The sequence below is a fragment of the Microcebus murinus genome, chromosome 27, assembly GCF_040939455.1.
Source record: "Microcebus murinus isolate Inina chromosome 27, M.murinus_Inina_mat1.0, whole genome shotgun sequence".
Classification (NCBI taxonomy): Eukaryota; Metazoa; Chordata; class Mammalia; order Primates; family Cheirogaleidae; genus Microcebus; species Microcebus murinus.
Window position 1 is genome coordinate 17,928,650 of NC_134130.1, and position 21,961 is coordinate 17,950,610.

The window sequence follows — 21,961 nt, forward strand, 5'->3', positions numbered from 1 at the left end:
CTACTCCTGAACCCAGCTGGTAAGACAAAACCACACTTACCCCTCCCCAGCTCCTAACTAGATTTCAAATGATCATGTTCAGTGCAACTGCTATTTAGACATTCTGCTCTCAGAAACATAAACACAACATTACACACATGGAAAACAACCACTTCATCACATCTCTTCCTACCCAAATCTTTCCTTCTCTTGAGTTCATTGATGTTAACATTGATGTCCTTCACAGCAGCGAAGGCAGCCTCCAGAGCTCCATGATCGGGGTGAGAGGTAGGGGTAGAATTTCGAAGTTCACACAGTAACAAGGGATATTTCATCACACGCTGAATTGGTTTGATCATCAAAGAGCCCATGTCCAATAAGTTTGGTTTGCCTCTGTAACAGAGATCAATAGTATCAGTTTCACAAACATGGCTTTATTAAGTCCTTTTCATTATTGCAATATTTTAAATGATTATTCCTGAAACTGTTTTTCTCTCTCTTTTTATTTTTTTCCATTTGGCTATATACAATTTCTAACTGAAAGATGACAGGAAAAAATGCAAGGGGGAAAGACTCTACTACTAAACAAAAACCTAAAAGAAAACTAACAAGTCTATCTGTCCATTAACAGGGGCTCAAAGAATGATTTTCATCCATGTTCCTTGTACTTTTTAAAAATAACAGACTTTATAATATAGTGGGAAATAATTTCAAAATGTATTTTTCCATGACAACCAAGAAAAATGCATTTTTCCTGGTGGTATTTTTATGATTATTAGTGAGGAAAATAAACTCATTATTTAAAAATCTAAAGAGATGACTCGCCAAGTATAATCCAAGAAAGCATTGTCATCTCTCTTCCACCAGATTGAGAAGTTGCATTTACAATGTTTCAGAGGTTCTACTGCAGTCCTCAGAAGAGATTTATGATAAGTGTGACAGTTCTCTAGTTATTATCACCATCACCGTCACTAATCATTCCTATCACAAAATGACTTCCCATTTGGAACTCTTTAGCCAACACATCTTCAAGTGACTAAGATCTTCCCAGACGAGGACAGAGCGATTGCAATCGGGCATGCCGCTCCCAGGAGGGGAAGATGCTGCGAGCAGTCCTGTCGCTGTCCAGCCCACAGCCAGCGACCCTTCAGCCGGAAGGCAGCGATTGCTAACAGCCTCTCCATGCAGAGATAAATAGACACGATGAATAGGAAATAGAGACAATATTTTCAAATCCTGATAGGTGGAGTTTTCATGCTCCTGTTATTTTTTTAAAGTACTAATGGATAGACAATAATCCACATAATTAGAATAGTAAAACAGATATAAAAATGTTCAACAGAGTTAGAAAATTTGCATCATTAGAAAAGGTCTGAAGGCATCTCAAAGATTGTCTAAGTCAACTCTTCATTTGATAAATGAGAAAATCAGGAACTTTGATTACGTGGACATGCACACGTGCATGCAGATAGATATGTGAACACACGCACATGCACACACGCCAGGCACTGTCATGTCTCCCCATCCTGTTCTCATCATATCACTTATCACTATCTGGAATCGTCTTGTTTCCCTATGTACTAGTTTATGATCAATTTCTCTGTCACCACTCTATCTCCAGCATGACATACAGTATTCCTCTCAACGCATATTGAAAGACTGAGAAATGATAGAGTTCTCAGATTTTCTGTAATGTGGTTTTTTTTATATTGAATTTTTTTACAAAAATTGCATAATGATTCTGAATAAATGACTGAGGAATTTTGTTCACATGCAGAGAAAATAATGATAGCATAATACAAAGAGTAAAGCAAATCAAAAGGCAACGTTTACTTAGGGGAAAAAAAACCAAATGTTAAGGGTTTGTGAGGGAGAAAAGAGTTGCTTTAATATGCTTTACCTGTACTTCCTATCCATTTGCACCAAGTTTATTAAGTAAGGAAAGGAGGGAGCTAAGAAGAGAAGGTGACAGCGAGGGAAGGAGGGAGAGAGAAAAAGAGAGAATCAGAGAGAGAGAGAGAGAAATATTGATTATTGGTTCCCAAGAAGACAGAGTGAAGTGGATAAAAACATGTAAATCCATTATAAATACTGAAAAAATTAACTAAAATGTATTTCCCAACTGATGGTGCATCAGTAACAGAACCTTTGAATACGTAGGACAGCATTTTCTTATGTACCATAAAGCAAAGATTCTTTAACAATACAGTTTAGACACATAAGTAGAAATAATTCCTTTAAATAAGAAACAAGTCAGGGATATAGAAAGCATTAACTTGATTAGAGGAAATCATGTTATCTGTATGAATATAATTAGAATTTCTTTTGTGTTTTTCCTCTATCACCAAATATTCATTTAATCTTTTGAAAATCACTGAAAATATTATCAAAATATAAACATAATCAAACATTTCAATAAAAGAAAATTCAACTTAATAAAATAAGTTATTAGTGTGTATCATAGTCATACATATACTTTTATTTTCAATTATAAAAAAACAAAAAATCCAGGTATATTAAATGTTATACTTGTATCTTTGAGCTGTCCTCTTTTCTTCCTTCCTTATATAGACCTGCCAAAAATACCAACCTAGGCCCTTTAATTGTGTCCAAATAGTATTATTACTTCTTTTTCCATCACTTTTTGGCATCGAAGTTCTATTTTCTCAAATTTATGTTTCAAATAACAATAATAACAATTATAAATGATTATTGTTTTTCTTAAAACCATAATACATGCAAATCCTAAAACAGGCATTCTCAAAGAAGAGAAATCTCCCAGACACTTTTGACTTCAGACATACACTTCGAACAGTTGCCCAAGTGGAGACCAATGATGTTCTGATATCTGCATCATACAGACAAGCAGTGTGGTAGAAGAGATAGAGGTTGTGTTGCAAGATAATGACATTCTGTGCATTCAGTGCACAAAATTCACCCATCTAATCCCACCCAGTAAGATTAGATTCTGGTAACTGTGCAAGGCAGAGGAGTCCTGTGTGGCAGGGCCCCTCCCAGTCAGGAAGCCAACACCGTCTGCCCCACAGTCTGTATCCAAATGTGTGGCAATTCCCCATCCCTGCCGGGCTGGAAACTAAATAGTTGTTAATCTGTAATTCTGTTTCATCTTCCTGTGTCTTATCATGAATACTTTGGCAAGTATTTAGTGCCATAAGCAGCTACACTAATCTCATTATAAATTATTATTAGGACTTTACAAAGTCAAGTAAACACAGCTGTCTTTGTTTTAGCAGCATCCAGTTTTTCTGTGAAAAGCTTCACATTAAATATAAGAAAAAATTGCACAATTAAAATAAAATCGACATTTAAACAATGTAAAAAACTATGCTAAAAACAAAAAATCAGATATTCAACATGAGGCACATCTACATTTCTTAATAAGAGGGATAAAATAAGAAAAAATCCTGTAACTATTAACTCAACTACTTTGAATTTCCTCTATTTCATGACCACAAGCATCTTAATTTAATATTTATTTTACAGCAAGGCATAAAATCCAAAAACCACAGTAGAGAAATGTGGTAAGTCTATTTAAAAATTTAGTTCTGTAAAACTGTGTAGATTAAAAACAAAACCAGAAACAGGCATAAACTATGTTAAAAGTCAAATGAGATGCTGGAAAAATCATTTCTAGTATATTAGACAGACAAGGGTAATATACTTGCTAATTACAGAGGCATTATAAATCTACAAAAAGATAAACATCTTAATAAAAGCAAATAATCATCTAAAAATATCATTCATTAGAGATGAAATGCAGATTGTTAAACACAGAAAAAAATTCTCAAGATCATTAGTAATACAGATTAAAACAACAAAATACCATTTTGGCCTATTACAAGTTATAAAGATACAAATACTATATTAATTGTTTCTAGTGTTGGCAAGTGGTGGATAGACAGACAATTCGTGTCTGGGTAATGTGAATATAAATTAGTTCAACTTCTCTGAAATTTTTTGACAATATGTGTCAAAAGCCATTGTTTGATTTAGCAACTCTGCTTTTAGAAATTTATCTTAAGTAAATAATAAGATTATTATACAAAGATCATATATATGAAAATGAACATCTAATATCAATGTTTATAGGACAGACACAATTCAACTCTCAGTAAGTGTTTGGTAAACTAAATTATATATATATATATATATATATATCAGGTAGAATATTATGCAATTATAAAACAATGTGGATTTATCTTTACTGGCATGTAAAGATGTCCACAATGTATTGAAGAATGAGGTACAAATCCACATGCAGGAAATATATAGTGTGTCTATTTTAATCAATACATATGTGTATAAAGAAAAGAACTACAATGAAGTGAGGTATTCACTACAATGTTCAAAACAGTTAACTTTGGAACATGACTACCAATTATCTTTACTGTCCTCACTTTTATTATCTTTATTTTGCAGTATTTCTTCAATAATTTTAAAAACAGACAAGAGAAAATAACATTTTGAGATTAATAGGAACCCTGAGATCCAAAGGTGGGAATAGCTGTTCACACAGGGAACACCTATGGAAAGGAGTAAAAGCATGAAGAAAACAAACACAGCATTTCTAGCGATAGTTACATTGAGAATAAGCATCTTTTTTATCTTGCTTTAGAACATGAGAATTGTATCAGATGCTTTCTTGGGAACTCTTCAGTGAGGGATTCTATGATTCTTGTCACTTCAATACTGTCTGATGTTTGCATAAGATTATAATTCAAAGTAAATATTTTAGACGTTGTAAATATCTTTGACTTTCTGTGTATTTTTTTACATGTAGATTATTAAAAAAAAAAAAAACAGAAAATTTTCAGTTACCATAACAAGAGACTATTTGGATGCCATTTAAAAACCCATATCTCTTAAATGCTCTTTGGCCACAACATTCCTGGCCTTTACAAAGAGCCCAAGATTACACAGCACTTGAGGCTGCCTTCTAGCCTTTCCCATGGCAGCATGTGTGCTTCACGACCTGCAGGAGAGGAGCAGAAAGGAAAGTGCCTCCTGGCGACCTTGGCTTTGATGTTCATCCAGCCACATGCTGTGACCGCTCATCTATTTTGGCTCTTGAACAGAACAGGCGAGAGGGGCACACACCACCTGGCTAACTGCCACACAGCAGGATTGCTGCAAAAGCTAGGGCCCTGTTTTAAGCAAGTGTTTCACAATAATACACTGTTTGTTTTAGGTATTCTGTATGTAGGAGTCTGTGCATGCTAATTGCACTAAGGAGAACACCTCCCTCTCCTCCCTGAGTCACTCTCCTCCTCTCTATTTTATTTTTTTCCTTGTGAAGACCTAAGCTTTGGGAAAAGAAACATAAGCAGAATTGGGAGCACATGAAGTTCTTCTCTAATCACTGATTTCTTCGAAGCTCCAGTTGTTGGCACAATGCCAGGGACACAGCCTTCTCAGCAAGGCACAGCCACTGCCACCCCCACTCCTCTATCTTTGAAGATAAGCCAGAAAGGCTCATGCACCTCCTCAAATGCAAAAGATCACAGAATTGGAAACTCATTAAACAAATCTACTCATATCTGTTTATCCTGCAGGATATTTTTTCTTTTCGAAAGAAAAGACTTATTAAGTGATAGAATTGGTTGCCTATTTGCTGTCTTAAAAATCAACTTTTCAACATGACTGAGGTACAAAGCCTTGGTCTACTGGTCTGTATGATGCCTGATTCCTCCACCTCAGTCTGGAATGCTTTCCTGACTGCTGCTCTGCACCAACGTATAAATGGCAGGTATTTCTGGCTTAAATAATATAGTTTCTACTTTGCAAATTGTATATTTTTTGAGGTAAACTCTTAGGAGTTTAAAATACATACACACACACACACACACACACACGCACACACACACACACGCACGCACGCGCGCTGGGTTCTTAGGATCTTAGAAAGTGGCTCAGTAGGATAAGCCAAAGATGTGCCTTTCTAAGTCATGGTAAATTTGAGTTTGTATTTAAGTCCATATCATCCTTTCAGTATTAATCAGCCTAGACATGATTTTCTTCCCCCAAAATGGACATCTTTCAGAGTGTGTGCATATGTTGTTTTTATAAAATAATTTCGATGTTGTCCTAGTGACCAAATATTTCATCTTAATATTTCATTTCCATGTTATATGTGTATATAATTGTTTCTCCGTAAATAACCCAAGAGTCCAAATTAGAGGGATCTCAATATTTCAGTATAATACGTACTTGTATTTTCTTACGCATTAATCTATGGGACCTTCAAAAATATTATGGTATCAATCTGAGATTTTTTAAAAGACTACCGTCATTCATAGGAAATGGCTTTGGACACATTAAGATTCCTAAACATATGTGTGATAAGCAGCTCCCAAAGAGTTCCTGGTACCCAGCAAACTTAGTAAATTATATATCAGGATTCTTCTAAAAAGTGTATGTGATAATAATTTCATCAGTAAGATCATCTCACAGATTAGAAATAAGGTAACATATAAATCTGGTGCAACAGTAATATCTGGGGTAAACGCCTTTGCAATCCTGACTTACTTACTAAAAGCAATACATGTGATTGTAAAAACCGGAGATTCTGATTTGAACACAAAAATTCAGCAGTTTTTCCCATGATTTTTATATTTGATTTCTATCATTAAAAAAATACTTACTCTTGCATATATATTTTCCTGTAAGAGAAGAAAAAAAAGTAAATTCATATAAATCCATATGTTTAGGATAATACATAAACATTATAAAACATTTTAAATTTTCTTATATAAAATAAGTCATTTTCATGAATGCCCTACAAAATTAGTATAATTACTTTATAATCATGACCCTAGAGTTTTTATTTTAGTATATCCACCATTTTTGCTTCCCACTTTATATAAGAATAAAAATTGTTGATTTAGATTACAGTTAGTAAATTTTGAAAATTTGAAAATAAATTTAAAATTTTGTTTCCATTATTAAAAAAAGATCTATTAAACATAGCAATGGGAGAGACCAAGATTACAAGATTACAAAGAAAATGTTTAATTTTCTTTGTAAATTAAAGTTTTTCTGCAAGAAAACTATCAAGTGCTCTATATCTCTGGATACAGTATAAGGAACAATTCGCCTGTGCTACGAAGAACTCTCACAAAAGCCTTCACTCAGCATTGCTAGCTTTTGTGGCTTCCTTTTTGCTCAAGTGGAACTGAAGCCCTTCCAAGTAAGAGCGATACATGATCTGCCTCTCTTTCCACTCTTTCCATCTGCTCCACTTCCTGTCACCTCACCTGCCGTCTGTGGTGTCACAGAGGCTCCTTGCTCTTTCTGAAGCCAGCCAGGTCAGGCGTGCTGCTGCCTCTGGGTCTTTGTACCTCCTGCCCCTTCTGGGGCATTACTTCCTCTCTTTCCTGATATCTCCATGGCCGACTCCCTTAACCCATTCAGGTCTTTGCTCAAATGTCCTTCCAGGGGAGCCTTCCCTGGCCAACGTTTCAAGCATCGCACCCTACTTCATGCCATACTCTTTCTCCCTGCTGTTTTTCTCTCCATGACACTTGTCACTTTCTAAGATACTATAGAACATTCTTATGTAGTCTATTATTTAACCCCCGCTCAAAAACTCTGAGCAAGAATTTATGTTTGATTTGCTCACTGCTGTAGCCCCAGAACCCAAAAAGCGGCTGGCATTTGGGAGGAGTTCAAAACATATTTGTCAAATTAGTTAGCAATAAAAAGAGTGGAAATTATTCAGGTTAAATTTAAGGAATCAAGAAGATGGACATATTTGTCTAAAAGCCTCATGTGGCTATAAATAGAAATAAAGCAATATCTTGTGTTTATCATCTGATCACTGTGGCCTCTGGCTTCCAACCTTTGGAATACAATGAAGTTTTTTTTTTTTTTTTTTTTTTTTTTTTGAGACAGAGTCTCGCTTTCTTGCCTAGGCTAGAGTGAGTGCCGTGGCGTCAGCCTAGCTCACAGCAACCTCAAACTCCTGGGCTCAAGCGATCCTCCTGCCTCAGCCTCCCGAGTAGCTGGGACTACAGGCACAAGCCACCATGCCCGGCTGATTTATATATATATATATTAGTTGGCCAATTAATTTCTTTCTATTTTTATGGTAGAGACGGGGTCTCGCTCAGGCTGGTTTTGAACTCCTGACCTTGAGCAATCCGCCCGCCTCGGCCTCCCAGAGTGCTAGGATTACAGGCGTGAGCCACCGCGCCCGGCCTACAATGAAGTTTTCAATATCAAAAGTTTTATGATCCTACCCCATGATTGTAGATGGTCTTTTTAGATTAAGTGATTGAGAAAAAAATTTGATGATAAATGTCTATGCTAAATTTTAAAAATTTTAATGGATTTAATAAGTTTATTTCATTAGTCTCAGTACTGTGTATATGTGGAGAACAGTGATGTATATGTGTGAAGTAATTGTTTCCTTGATCTTCAAACATGCCATATGAATGGTTTCCTGGATATCTTGAAATCACTAGGTTTTGCTGAGTCCAAGACCTCCTAGATGGGAATCAAAAACAGAAGTATAATTTCTTTAAAATCAGACGGTGTCGCAATTTTAGGCAATCATTTACTGCTGTTTAGAGAACTATTCTGCTGCAGTGAAAGAAATGGCACCGACACTGCCCCTCTGCACAGTGTTTCCATCCATTGATCTCCTTTCAGCTCATGTTCATTCCCTAATTTCTATCCTCTTCTAAAGAGGAATTTGATTTGCCCATTATGCTTTATGGATCACAGATCAGAAAATTTAGGGAACAAAATGAATAAAAATAAAAATGGAAACAAACAAGTGAACAAAGTGATCATTTAGGGACCAAAACACACACTTTAAAGTTAAAAGAAAAGATTGTTCTTTTAACCCCTAAAGAAGCACATGGACATTATTTTTCTGCTTCATTTATTTCCACCAAACAAAACCCAAATATTATAACATAAATTAAACTCTGTGTTTGATGAAGTATAATGTTTTTAGAAAAGGAATCTGAGAGGTTTTCCAGTAGAGGACACAACAATCTCTGGAGTAAGGGCACTACATGAAAATATCTCCTTTTAATTTGCTCATCATTTTTAAAATCTCTTTTAGTCTAAAACTTTCCAGAAGTTAATCCCAGAGAAGGATAATTCAGAAAGGAGGAAGTTAAATTGTGTCTGTTTACCCTTTTATGGGATAAAGTAATTTAATATATCTATGGCTCCATGTCCTACCCTCCCAGGCTCATTATAACTTGACTCACAATTAACAAAAGTTGTTACGTGGCTGTTCCTCAAAGATTATAGTCTTTGTTCAAACATGATGCCATAAAACAAGGAACTGAAAGAATTTCCAAAAGTGATTTTAATTTTCACTTGGAACACTCCATTAGAACAATAAATATAAAATGTGGTGAACAAATTGAAATGCATTCCTCTAGATTTTGCATTGCATGAGCTTTTAGCTTCCTCTCTGAGTGGAGAAGCTCCAGGAGTGAGTAATGTGAGCAGCCAAAGTGCCAGATGACTAGAAGTTAGAAGTTTCCCTCTTGAGGATGATGGCCTTGGTTAGCAAGAAGAAAGATGGATAGATTTACAGAACGCAGACATGAAGCTAGAAATGTGTCTTCCATCTATCAAAAAATTTAGAAAATCCCCTTCATTGTTTTTCTATTACAAAATAAACAGATCCTGGGGGCCTCTGAAATGCAGCAGGGACTTTGGTGGTATTTATAAGTGGAAAAATAGAAAAAGAAGGCAGCAGACAGGGTATTCTAATTATAGCTCCACTTGCTTTTATATCCATTCTCGTTTTCACTCTCCTCCTACAGATCAGAAACCTTAAATAACCTCAAAGAGGCTAAGTCATCAGATCTTTAGCAAGTAACTTCCATAACTTTAGAGACTATTAATTCATTTCACCCAATCTTAGGGGCCACTAAACTTCTCGTTGAATAAATAAAAACTTGCAGATTTCCAATGTGCAGGCTATAGATGCAGGTGTGTATTGTGCTTCTGGATAGCCTTGAAGTCTTTTCTTTTTAAAGATCTACACGCTCTGAAATTACTACTTAGATTGTAGTGACATCAATGAAAAAGCTCTTCTGCTTCAGAGAAAGCAGCGAGCCCTGTGGGTATGATTTCTCCCTCTGACAGAGTTCTTAGCCTGATCGGCATGGACATGACCTGTGGGCTTGGAGTGCAGGTCCTGCACTGAGCCACCAGCCGTCCTGTTATTTTGGTCTGAGACAGGGCACAGGAATATGCACTTTTAATACAAGTCCCTGGTGGACCTGACCCAGGGGAGCTCACACACAGAGAAACACCGCCCTGACGTTTCAAACAGATTCAACATTCTTGTGCCCTGGCGTCAGCCTCGCTCACAGCAACCTCAAACTTCTGGGCTCAGGTGATCCTCCTGCCTCAGCCTCCCGAGTAGCTGGGACTACAGGCATGTGCCACCATGCCCAGCTAATTTTTTCTAAATATTTTTACTTGTCCAGCTAATTTCTTTCTATTCTTTTTAGTAGAGACGGGGTCTCGCTCCTGCTCAGGCTGGTCTTGTGCTACTGAGCTCAAATGATCCTTCCACCTGGGCCTCCCAGAGTGCAGGGATGACAGGCATGAGCCACTGCGCCCGGCCTGGAAATTATTCTTGAGCTGTGCCCACCGTGACAGCTTCTGGTGTCCTTCACATTAGTTCCATGTTGTTAAGGAACTTTCCACATGGTTTTGTTTCCCCAGCTGAGGCGCGTGCTCCTGGGAGGCAAGAACTCTGCCTATATATTTAAAAACTATTTTCAACGTTATCTATCACTCTATAAATATTTATCAGGCCCTCAATAAACCTATTTCAATTTTTGTTAAAATGCAACTAAGTTGCTTTAAAATCCACTTTAGCTTCTGAGGCATGAAGCCGTCTCTCTCACGGATATTGCTTCAAACCAAATTGTTCCAATATCCGCTTGCACGGTATAGAAGGGAGGCCATGCCTAATATTCATTGGAAATTGGCGACTACACTGGCTCTGTTATTTAGCCACAAGGAAAAGGCAGAGTAATAGCCCTGACCAATTACTTGGCAGGAGAAACCAAGCCCTTAGGGTGTTCCAGACTCTCTGTGGCCTATAAACCTGTTTGCAAACCTGTTTCTCAGAATTTAAAGCTTAGCTCAGTTGAGGTCAGTGTTATAGTAATGTCAATAATTCAACTGCTCTCAGCCTTCAGGCAGACCTGCACAATTCATCATTAACTTCATTTTCATGGAAAGGCAACTTTGGGGAAAATAGCTCTAACTTAAGCTATTTTATTTTGATTTTCTTTCCCATAAGAAATAGTTCTGCCAATGTCGCAGAACTACATTCTTGTGGGTTTTGTGTTTTTCTAAACTTTAACACTTTCTGGTGCCTGATATTATTACCTAAAATCAGAATGGTTCTGAAACTTGGGATAGCACCAGGGCAAGAACTTGAAGCTTTCAAAAAAAGGATCAAATAGACCATTGAGTCTAAAAGTAAGCTTTAGCAATTAGGGCTTTATGAGGTTTCAAAACTACCTCTACTTTTAGGTGCTTTTTCAGGTGTGATATTGAGCTAGGCTGCCTAGTGGAATGTTCTGGCAGGGTCTATTTCCTTCTTGAAGGAGGCAAAAGCCTGATAAGTAATAAACTAACGTTCATCCCCCTCTGAACAGACAGCTCCACTGGCCAGGAGGGAGCAGAGGGGAGCATGTGTCCAAGTCGATTATCCGCATCCTCTCCAGGAGGGACACCCCCCCAGGGCCAGCGTTGGGGTGCTGGTCCATGGGGCTGGTTGTTCATTTGCTATGAGATTTCTCTTTTTTATTTCTAGAACCTGGAGAAGGAAAATGGCTCAAGACAGACATTTATTGGATCAGGTCTTGCCACTTGTTTAAGATAGGAAGGGTGTTCCTTCACACCCAGGATAACACTATTATTATTATTATTATTATTATTATTATTATTATTAGAGTCAGAGTCTCACTCTGTTGCCCAGGCTAGAGTGCCATGGCATCAACCTAGCTCACAGCAACCTCAAACTCCTGGGCTCAAGCGATCCTCCTGCCTCAGCCTCCCAAGTAGCTGGGACTACAGGCATGCGCCACCATGCCTGGTTAAAATTTTTTCTATATATTTTTAGTTGTCCAATTAATTTCTTTCTATTTTTAGTAGAGACGGGATCTCACTCTTGCTCAGGTTGGTCTCGCACTCCTGACCTTGAGTGCTCCTCCTGCCTCAGCCTCCCAAAGTGCTAACTCTATTATTTTTCCTGAGGAAAAAAGTACCTGTACATTTATATGAATTTATTGAGATGAATACAACTTCAAACTTTCATGTTTCTCTGGATTGATGTGCTAACACTGAACTAAACAAAATAGTGAGACATAATTAACTAGAGCTACTTGCTCGTTGCATATTATATTTAGGAGTTATCTGATCATATAGAGCTCCTTGTGGGCAGGCTCTACGTCTTATTTACTTTTGTTTCCTCAGCACCCAGAACTATGTTTGCCAGACCACAAACACTAAATAAATGCTTGTGATTTATGGACTTAAATAGATTCTTTTCCAGGTTGAAAACTAGTAATTTAATGACCAGTAGAGGGCAATAAAGTTGAAATTTTATTTACCGATTTAAAAAAAATCATTGACCTCCATTTAAACCTATTTTCAGGCCTAGTTCTGGCCTAGAAAGACTTCTCCAGTGTAGCCTCATTTAGTCTCCTGATTTCACTTTAGTGTAGCTACAAACCTTCTGCATCACATTGGAATTCCTGCTTCTGCCCCTATCCCCAATACAATCTACAGGAAGGTGTGCTAAAGAGCCAGACTGGTGTGCGTTGATCTATATACCTTGGCTCTCCCCAGTTGAGTAATTGCTGGCCTAATCAATATCATTCAAGAGTGGATAATCCTTTTCTTTCTTGTTTTTTTTTTTTAAGAGATGAGATCTCATATGTTGCCCAGATTGGTCTCCAACTCCTGGCCTCAAGCAATCCTCCCACCCCAGCCTCCCAAAATGCTGGGATTACAGGTGTGAACCACCATGACTGGCAGCGGTAGGTAATTCTCAAAAGTGAAAGACTACAAGAGAACCACTGGGTAAGATGTGGAGTAAGGTGGTAATTTTGGCTTTAAGCTTTATGTGGTAGGAAACTGTATATATAGTAAGATATCAATTTCATTTAAAAGAATCAGCCTAAGCACATGCCCACATTTATGCATATAAGTAAGATCAGAAGAAAATGCAAGCTGGTTATTATTAGATGGTGGAATAGCAAGCGGTTTTTATCTTACACGTACTTTCTTATATTATTCAGATTTTCACAGTGAGCATCATTCACTGTTAAGTAGCCCCCCCACCGGTGCCTTAGAGATGAGGAAGGAAGCATGGCTAACTGTCCCGAAACTAACTTGAGCAAGGCCTGACTTCTCTTTGCTGGCCTCCCCACAGTGAGTTGGAGAAAGAGGAAGCCCACTGGCAGCGCCGCAGGACACTCCACCGACTTCGCTCGGCTCACTTAGGCCACGAGCTCCAGGGCCACGGGCACACGCTGCCCACGCCTTTCTGTGCCTGTGCGGGAGCCGGCAAGTTACAGCAGCTCTAAGGAGGGGGCTTCTCCCACATTCCATGTTTTGGTATTGCGTTTCTCAGTCTCTATAAAGCCCTGAATCTTCTCCCATGTTATTTTTAGTCATCCTTGCAGGGGGGAAAAAGTCAATGAGGGCTTCTGGCATGTCAGCTTTTCATAAAGGGAATGCAGAGCAGGGCTCCCAGCAAGCCTCATAAAACACAGGGCTTATGTGAGAACTTTCATCTACGTCCATTCAAAATGTTCCCTGCCAGGCAACTGAGAGGAGGTGGGAATCATGGTTTGGGAAGGCCTTACTTTAAGGACTGGAGACAGTGGCTCAAATGTTGCTTCAGCTCTTCCTCCTTTTCGTAGGACTCCAGGACACTGTGCGCTTCATCGTGGTGATAGCAGTAGATTTTATAGGTATCTTCCAGGGGCCCTTTGATCTGCAAGAATACTTCTCCTGATAAATGCGAAACAAAGGCAAAATGACATGAAGTCAGACCAAACTGCACGTCACACGTTTACTGCTTAACAACGTTGACTAGTGTCAGAAAGTTGGCTGGGTCCCGCTTCATTCCCAGGTTGTTCGGGAGTGGTGGAAAAGGTCGAGTGATATTTTCTTTTCTTTCTTTCCTTTTTCTTCTCTGCCTCCCTTCCTTCTTTGCTCTTTCCCTTTTTCATTCTTTCTTTCCTTTTAATAAAACAAAGGATGTAGAACTTAACAGAGACAGGCAGCAGAAGGAAGCCGGTTTTCTCAAAGGCGACTTTGTACCGGGCTGGTGCAGGACTGTGGGCAGAGCCGCAGCTGAGAGTGCGCCTGCGTGGATTTGCGTCAGGCTGCGCTACAGACTGGCCTTGTGACTTGGGCAAGTTATTTTAGCTCTGACCCTGCTTCCTCATCTATGACAATAATAAATTCAATTTCATAGGATCATTGCAAAAATTAAAAGAGGTAGTGTATGTAAAGTTTAGAGCACAGTATGTTTGTAATAAATGCTCAAAATGAAGCAGTTTTTGTTCATTTATCGGAGGTGAAATTTGAGGTTCTAGATAAGTTATTTCTCAATATTTATGCCACTAGCATTTCCTGAGGTTATTTGAGAGGCAAGCAATGGAGTTTAGAGAAATAAAATATTTTCTTACATGTGATAACAAGAATAGGCCATTATTCCTTTTAAAAAGCAACTGGATAATACTATGAACCACAATTATGACTGTATCTTCATAAAGCAACTTGGGCTGTGTCTAGGCGTTTAATATCCTTTTTCAAATCATTATAAAATTGGATCTATAATTGGTGGTTCAAGTAGATATTGGACAATAGTTTGCTTTAATCACTCACTCCATCACTTAGAGATGAGTATGAGCATCCACTACCCAACCCAGCACATCTTAGATGATTGGGAGACGCAGAAGAAAACCACTGCAAAGTTTAAATTGATCATGATTTGGGGGCTGAATTAATTGGGATGGCTGAATTGATTGACAGTGATGTGGACCTATTAATCTGGACCTATGATAGTAACAGAAATGAGTCATCTTCCTACAGAAAGTGAAGCGTCCTTAGTATTTTCAACACGTTTTGCACATATTAACTGCTTAGCACCCGGTGTGCATGAAGAGATACAAGGTTATTTACCCATGTTAGTTAAGGATGAACAATTGTCACTTGGCTCGTCACAGTCCGCTTTCCTATCTCTAGACTCAAAACACTGGTATTTTTAAAGTGTCACATTCTTTTCTAACTTATATCCAGCCAATAATAAACTTTCTTTTCCTTTTCAATGGATGGAATTTTCCTGTGATTGTATTTTAGATTTTGAGGGAATGTAAGTAATGTGTGTGTGTCTGTTAGGGTTTTTGTTTGCTTGTCTGTTTCAGTAGTGCTTTTGGGGCCAGTAAGAAACTCAAGGTGTGATCATCTTTGGAGCTAAAGGGATGAGAGATTCTTGTTTTGTTTCTGGGACTTTACAGAGTTGATCCTTCTACTGGTGTAGGTCTTCTAGATTTGCCCTTCAAGATGGTTAGCAACACAAACAGTAAGAGAAACAGTAGTTAACAGGAAGAGAAAACAAGCTAGGACAGTGGCCAGATCTAGGTTGGGCACAAGAGGAAGGGGACAGGACCCCCAGGAGCAGAATTGGGCAGCGAACAGCAGCGGGGGAGGGGGGTGGCCAGGGAGGGAGGGAGGGAAGAGGGAAGGCCCAGAGGAGGGAGTGGCCGGCCTAGGAGTACTCACAGCAAGTTGAGAGGAGCCCATCTGAGCACAGGCAGCCAGTGCAAGACTAAGTCATAAATATGCATGCTCACTACAAAGGAGCCAAGAGACCAACCTCACAAATCCACAGTTGGATCAACTCAGAAAGTCGAAACACAAAAAAGAACTAAGACACTTACTTTACACACAATAAAACCATTCATTGCAAATTTCCTTGTATTTCTTTAACAGAAGTGCTCCAGTTTGAAGGGATTTATAACTCTTTCCTTTCAACAGAATCAGGTTTTTTTATTCTTTTCCAAGTAAAATTCTGTTGGGTGTCTAATAATTATTATTAAATTTAAATGATATTTAAATACTCGAATTGAAAGTCATTTATTCACCCATAGGCCAAATATAACACTGGTGGGTAGAATATTTGATGCCCCTCCAAGCACTACCAACGTATTCTGCTTTATAATAGGGCAGATGATGTGATGTGTCTTGCAGCAAAAATCGATTCTGTTTCCATGGTAACGTAACTGGCCTGCGTTTCTTCATCGGTGAAGGACAACTGCTCTAACGTCTTGGGTTGAAGGGGACCATTAGGAGCGGAGAAGGGACAAAGCCCAGACCAGTGAAGGTAATTCCACTTGTGGCCGCCTGTCACAAAGGCACCAGAATCCTATAAAATAAATACGACTACTGTGCTCTTTCATAAAAAATTTCCACAACCCAAGAACGACTTCACTGGCTTCCACAAAAAGCAATTGCCATGCAAAGGAGGGAAAAAAATATGCACCTCTTAAAATTTCATTAGTTATCTTCTTTAAAGCAATTCCTCGAAATACTTATTTTATGTGCTGGTATCACCACTTCTATGTTGCAAATCGCCCCCTTTGCTGATGGAAACAGAGCCACGCTCCTTTTCCTGACCTACACCTCTTCCGGACCTTCACATCCGTGCCCGGGTGTGCCGTACCAAACCCCATGGCCTATGTACAGTTTTATTTTGACCCCACTCCAAGACAAATGTCCCCTATCGGTAAGTAAACCAGGGTGAAATCAAAGATATGCAAGGGATCTCCTTGTCACAGGCTTTAAGAAAACGGCATCCACGGAATGAAGTATTACATTCATTAGTTCATCCTTATTTGACAATAATTTCCTGAGTGGCCGTTAAACAGCAAGCACTTTGGTGGGCGCCGCAGGTCCCAAGAACCAACACTTGCCTCGAAGAAGCCCTCTAGGCCAGCAGGGCGAGAAGGGCCACGCTGCTTCTGCTGCGCTGCGTGGAAAGCGCCACAGAAAAGCCGCAGGGCCAGACGCGTCTGCCCGGCCGTCAGCAGCCAGCCGCTCGCCGCAGGCCGGCGGGAAGCGGGGGCTGGGCGCGGGGGCTGGGCGTGGGGCGCAGGGCTGGGCGCGGGGGCTGGGCGCGGGGGCTGGGCGCGGGGGCGCAGGGCTGGGCGCGGGGGCTGGGCGCGGGGCGCAGGGCTGGGCGCGGGGCGGGGGGAGGGGGCTGGGCGCGGGGCGGGGGCTGGGCGCGGGGCGCAGGGCTGGGTGCGGGGCGGGGGGAGGGGGCTGGGCGCGGGGCGGGGGCTGGGCGCGGGGCGGGGGCTGGGCGCGGGGCGGGGGGAGGGGGCTGGGCGCGGGGCGGGGGCTGGGCGCGGGGCGCGGGGCTGGGTGCGGGGCGGGGGGAGGGGGCTGGGCGCGGGGAGGGGGCTGGGCGCGGGGCGGGGGCTGGGCGCGGGGCGCAGGGCTGGGTGCGGGGCGGGGGGAGGGGGCTGGGCGCGGGGCGGGGGGAGGGGGCTGGGCGCGGGGCGGGGGCTGGGCGCAGGACGGGGGGAGGGGGCTGGGCGCGGGACGGGGGGAGGGGGCTGGGAGCGGGGCGGGGGCGCAGGGTTGGGTGTGGGGGCGGAGGGCTGGGCGTGGGGCGCAGGGCTGGGCGCGGGAGGGGGCTGAGCGCGGGGCGGGGGGACTGGGCGGGGGGACTGGGCGGGGGCGGGTCCTGCTGGAGCCGGAGCGGCGGGCGGGGCGGCAGCACGTCCGGGTCGGAGGGAGGCGGGGAGCTCGGGAGAGGCCGGGCGGCAGGGCGGGTTGTGCGGGGCGTCAGGGAGTCGGGACTTTGGCCGGGGCCCGCGGGGCGGCGCTGGCGGGGCGGCGCTGGCGGGGCGGCGCTGGCGGGGCCCAGGCGGCAGTGGCCCGGCGGAACAGCTCCGCGAAGAAGGGTGGCGGGAAGAAAGGCCTGGCGCCCTCAGCGAGGTGGCGAGCGACAGTCCCCGGTGCGACGGGTGGGCTTAGAAACCGGGTCCTTTGGGCACCAGAGAGGTCCGGAAATTTGCCGTGAAGAAGGAGACGGGCACTCGGGGCGTGCGCGTTGATACCCGGCTCGACAGAGCCGTGTGGGCCGCAGGAATAAGGAGTGTCCCTCCCCATGTCTGTGTGCAGCTGTCCAGAAAACATCATGAGGGTGAAGAGTCACCAAGCAGGCTCTGTACCTGGGCCATCTGCCTGTTACCACTTGCAAAAATCGACAGTGGATGAGAATTAACTGCTGATTATCAAAGTTACAGAACCACCACCAAAAAAAAGATTGGTTATTCGTATGAAAGATGAAACTGGGGGGAGGATTTAGTAAGACTGTAGAAGAGAAACCAATAGAAAGGCTTCTGTAATTCTATAATAATAAAAGAAATAAACAATGAGGGCTTAAAACAGGAAGTTACAGCAATTAAGAGAATGTACGCTAAGGTCGACCGCCTGGTTTCAAATCCAGGTTTTACAATTACTTGATGTGTGAAAATTGGGAAAGTTACTTGACTTCTCTGTTCCTTGATTTTCTCATCTATGTACTGAGAATAATTATAATACTAGGGTTGTCTGAAGATTAAATGAGTTAAAATATGTAATGTATTTGTGTAAGTAGCTCACACATGCAAATACTCAATAGATGTTAGCTGTAACAACTAAAGCAAAAAAGCAAGGAGGATGGAGAAGAGAGGAAAAAATGGACATTGAACATATGTGAGAGATGAAAATGACAATTCGAGGCATATCCCAGGATGCTGGTCTCGGTGGCCATATGGGCAGACAATGACGACATGACAGTTTAGGTGTGGAAGATGATGAGTCTAACTTCAGATGTACTGAGTTTGAATTGCTTATTGTATATTCATGTGAAGAAATCCCTTATGCAATTGGATATATGAATCTGGGATTCAGGAAAAACAGTATCTGGGAGAGAGATGTCGATTTGTACGATTTGGGTAGCAGAAGGCGCGACTTTGATATGATCATGCAGGAAAGTCCCCCTGCCTGAGGACGAAATGCCAGTGAACGCTAACTAACCCTGAAGGGAGACTAGAAGAAAAGGAGTCTGCAGAGAAGCCTGAGAAGGCACAGCTGCAGAGAGGAGAGGAAAACTGGGCTTGGCATTGCGAAAGCCAAGTACAAAATAGTGAGAAATGCCGCCGAGATTAAGTTCAGTTTGTGAGTGACAGGGCAGGCGAGTTGGCCCCCAGAAGCTGTATTCTGCGTGTTCTAAAGAAACAGACGTTTGGATTGCCCCAGATAAAAGCTATATTTCCCAGCCCCCTTGCATGTAGTGTGGCCAATGTAATTAAAGTCCACCAATGACTTATCAGTGAAACTTGCTTTAAGAGGCTGCCAGTTCACCCTTTACACCTCCCTCATCCCGCCTCTGTCTTCACCTGAACTCGGATACTGCCTTGTCTGGGACACGTGCCTTCAGGCTGTCACTGTCTCTGATTGTGTTCTGTTCTCCCAGCTCAACTTAACTCTAATACACACTGTGTTGTTTGTTTCTGGTTTTTCCTTCTTCTTTGGTAGGAAAATATTTCAGAAGAAATCCTGACTAGTTGAAGGTCTCCCCTTTACGACCCTTTAACATTGCATTCGAAACTTCTGCAAAACGTGACATGCATTGTTACTCATGAAGAGTTTAAAGTAAGAAGATGCTTGTATTAACAAGAAAGAACATACAATGAGTTCTACTCTAAAAGCCAACCAAGATGGATTTTAGTTAGAATCTTAAGCATCAATTGTGGTCTGAGATACATCCCCAAAGTAAGTGATACGTGGTTCTAAGTGAAACCTGTTTGTCACAACGGAGTATTTGGAATACAAAGAGGTGGATGGCTAGAGGGCAGATGCAGCCCACTCTCTGGAAAGAAGGTCTGAGATCCACAGGAAACAGCGCAGGCCTCTAGCTGTCATTTCCCAGGTGCCGTGTGCAGCTGAGTGGAAGCACCATGGGGTCCCGTGCCCCGGCAGTTCCCACCCAGGGTGGGGCCCAGCTGCGGCAGCCAAGCAAGCCGTGGGGCACGCACCTGTCCCTTTTCCCTCCTCGCCTCATTCTGTTCTCCAGGGGAGGGTGGAGTGAGGCCGGAGGCTAGACTGAAGAAGCTGGAAGGGTAAGTGCTGCTGAGAAGCCACACTCCTTTGTCTGCAGTCTCAGTTAGTCCCCACCCAGCCTGGGGATGGAACTGATGGCCAAGGATACCCAGGGGCGCCGGACTGGGACTACACAACTCAAACCAAATACAGGTGGCTGGTGGGATGGGCAGCCATGGGATTCAAACAGGCACATCTCTTGGGCTGGGCACGGTGGCTCACGCCTGTGATCCCAGCACTGAGAGGCCGAGGCGGGCGGATCACTCAAGGTCAGGAGTTCGAAACCAGCCTGAGCAAGAGCAAGACCCCATCTCTACTAAAAATAGAAACAAATTAATTGACCAACTAAAAATATATATAAAAAAATTAGCCGGGCACGGTGGCGCATGCCTGTGGTCCCAGCTACTCTGGAGGCTGAGGTAGGAGGATCGCCTGAGGCCAGGAGTTGGAGGCTGCTGTGAGCAAGGCTGACGCCACGGCTCTCTAGCTCAGGCAACAGAGTGAGACTCTGTCTCAAAAAAACAAAAAACAACAAAAGAAAAACCAAGCACATCTCTTGAGAATTGGTTTTACCAAGATAATTGAAAGAGAAACACACTGTTTTCAAATGAGAGTGGACTGGAAAACGTGGGTGACTTCTTAAGACAAAAGGGGATGTCAGAGTCACTTCCTGCAGTAGCTTCAGGCCGTGACTCCACATTCCCTGGGGCTCTTGCTATTTCTCTTTTGAGATCAGGAATATTTTTATAAAAATTTTTCTGGAGCACCAGAGTAAGATAAGTTCAGAGAAACGTGTCCCTTGGGTGTGATAATTCTGAGGTCCCTGCGTTGGGGTAATGGCATTTTCAGAGGGGCAGGTTTGGGAGAGAGGGAGGGGCAGGGAAGAGGGCCAGTGAGGGGAGCTGGACTGTGATGGGAAAACAGAGAAATTGTATTTCTCCCCAAGGATAAACCCATCCTTCGTTTGAGGAAAAAGCCTGGGAGAAATTAGAAATCCTTTATCAAAGCTTCTCTCAGTTTGGTTCTTGGCACAATGTGCATAAGATCAGCCAGTTAAATAGACTCAAACGTCTTCCTGGCTCAGTCTCTTTTTTCTTCATACTTTGAAACGTTACAACGTGCAAACACAGGTAAGAGGACACAATTATTTTGGCTATTTATTGCTATGTAACAAACCACTCAAAGCTTAATGTCTTAAAGTAACAACCATTGGATTTTGTCTCCCAATTTTGTGGGTTGACTGGGTTCAGTATGTGGTTCTTCTGCTTCACTGATGCCCACAGGGGCTTCAGTCACCCAAGGGCTTCCCTGGGCTCATTCACAAATCTGCTACCTGGGCAGGGACAGCTGGGCGTGTGGCCTCAGTTGGGATGCTGGAACAGCCGGGCCCCTTCCTCGCTTTATGTAATCTCAGATCTGCTGTCTCTCCGTGCGGCCTTTCTGCGTGATATTCCCAACAAGGCAGCTAGACTTCTTCAATGGCAGACTCCCAAAGTACAAACGTAGAAACTGTCAGGCTTTCTTAAGGTTTTGGCCCAGTGGCTGGCAAGTGTCATTTCCTGTGTCTTAGTGAGTCGGCGAGTCCAGAGTCCACGTGGGACTGGACTGCGCTGCAGTGGGAGCGCCGGGAGGCAGACCCGCCGCAGGCCACCTGCGCCGAGGGCCAGCTGCTGCACGCTGCCAGACACAGACATGACACGTGACGCACTGAACCACTCTTCGTAGCAGAAAATGTGTCCCATACGTTAGATGTGTGAGTCATCAAGACGCATAGATATCGGGAGCATCTAGACACCAC

General features: G+C 42.3%; 1 protein-coding gene across 1 annotated transcript in view; it reads right to left on the reverse strand.

Annotated features, from left to right (window-relative positions):
* The window catches only part of ARHGEF38 (Rho guanine nucleotide exchange factor 38), a 117,792-nt gene that overhangs the window by 32,678 nt on the left and 63,153 nt on the right, over positions 1–21,961 (reverse strand). Inside the window, exons 4-6 of the mRNA XM_012779002.3 lie at positions 13,866–14,013; positions 6,642–6,659; positions 173–372 (exon numbers count right to left, since the gene is read on the reverse strand). Coding sequence (XP_012634456.2) covers positions 173–372; positions 6,642–6,659; positions 13,866–14,013 — 366 coding nt within the window. The remainder of the gene's footprint in view (positions 1–172; positions 373–6,641; positions 6,660–13,865; positions 14,014–21,961) is intronic.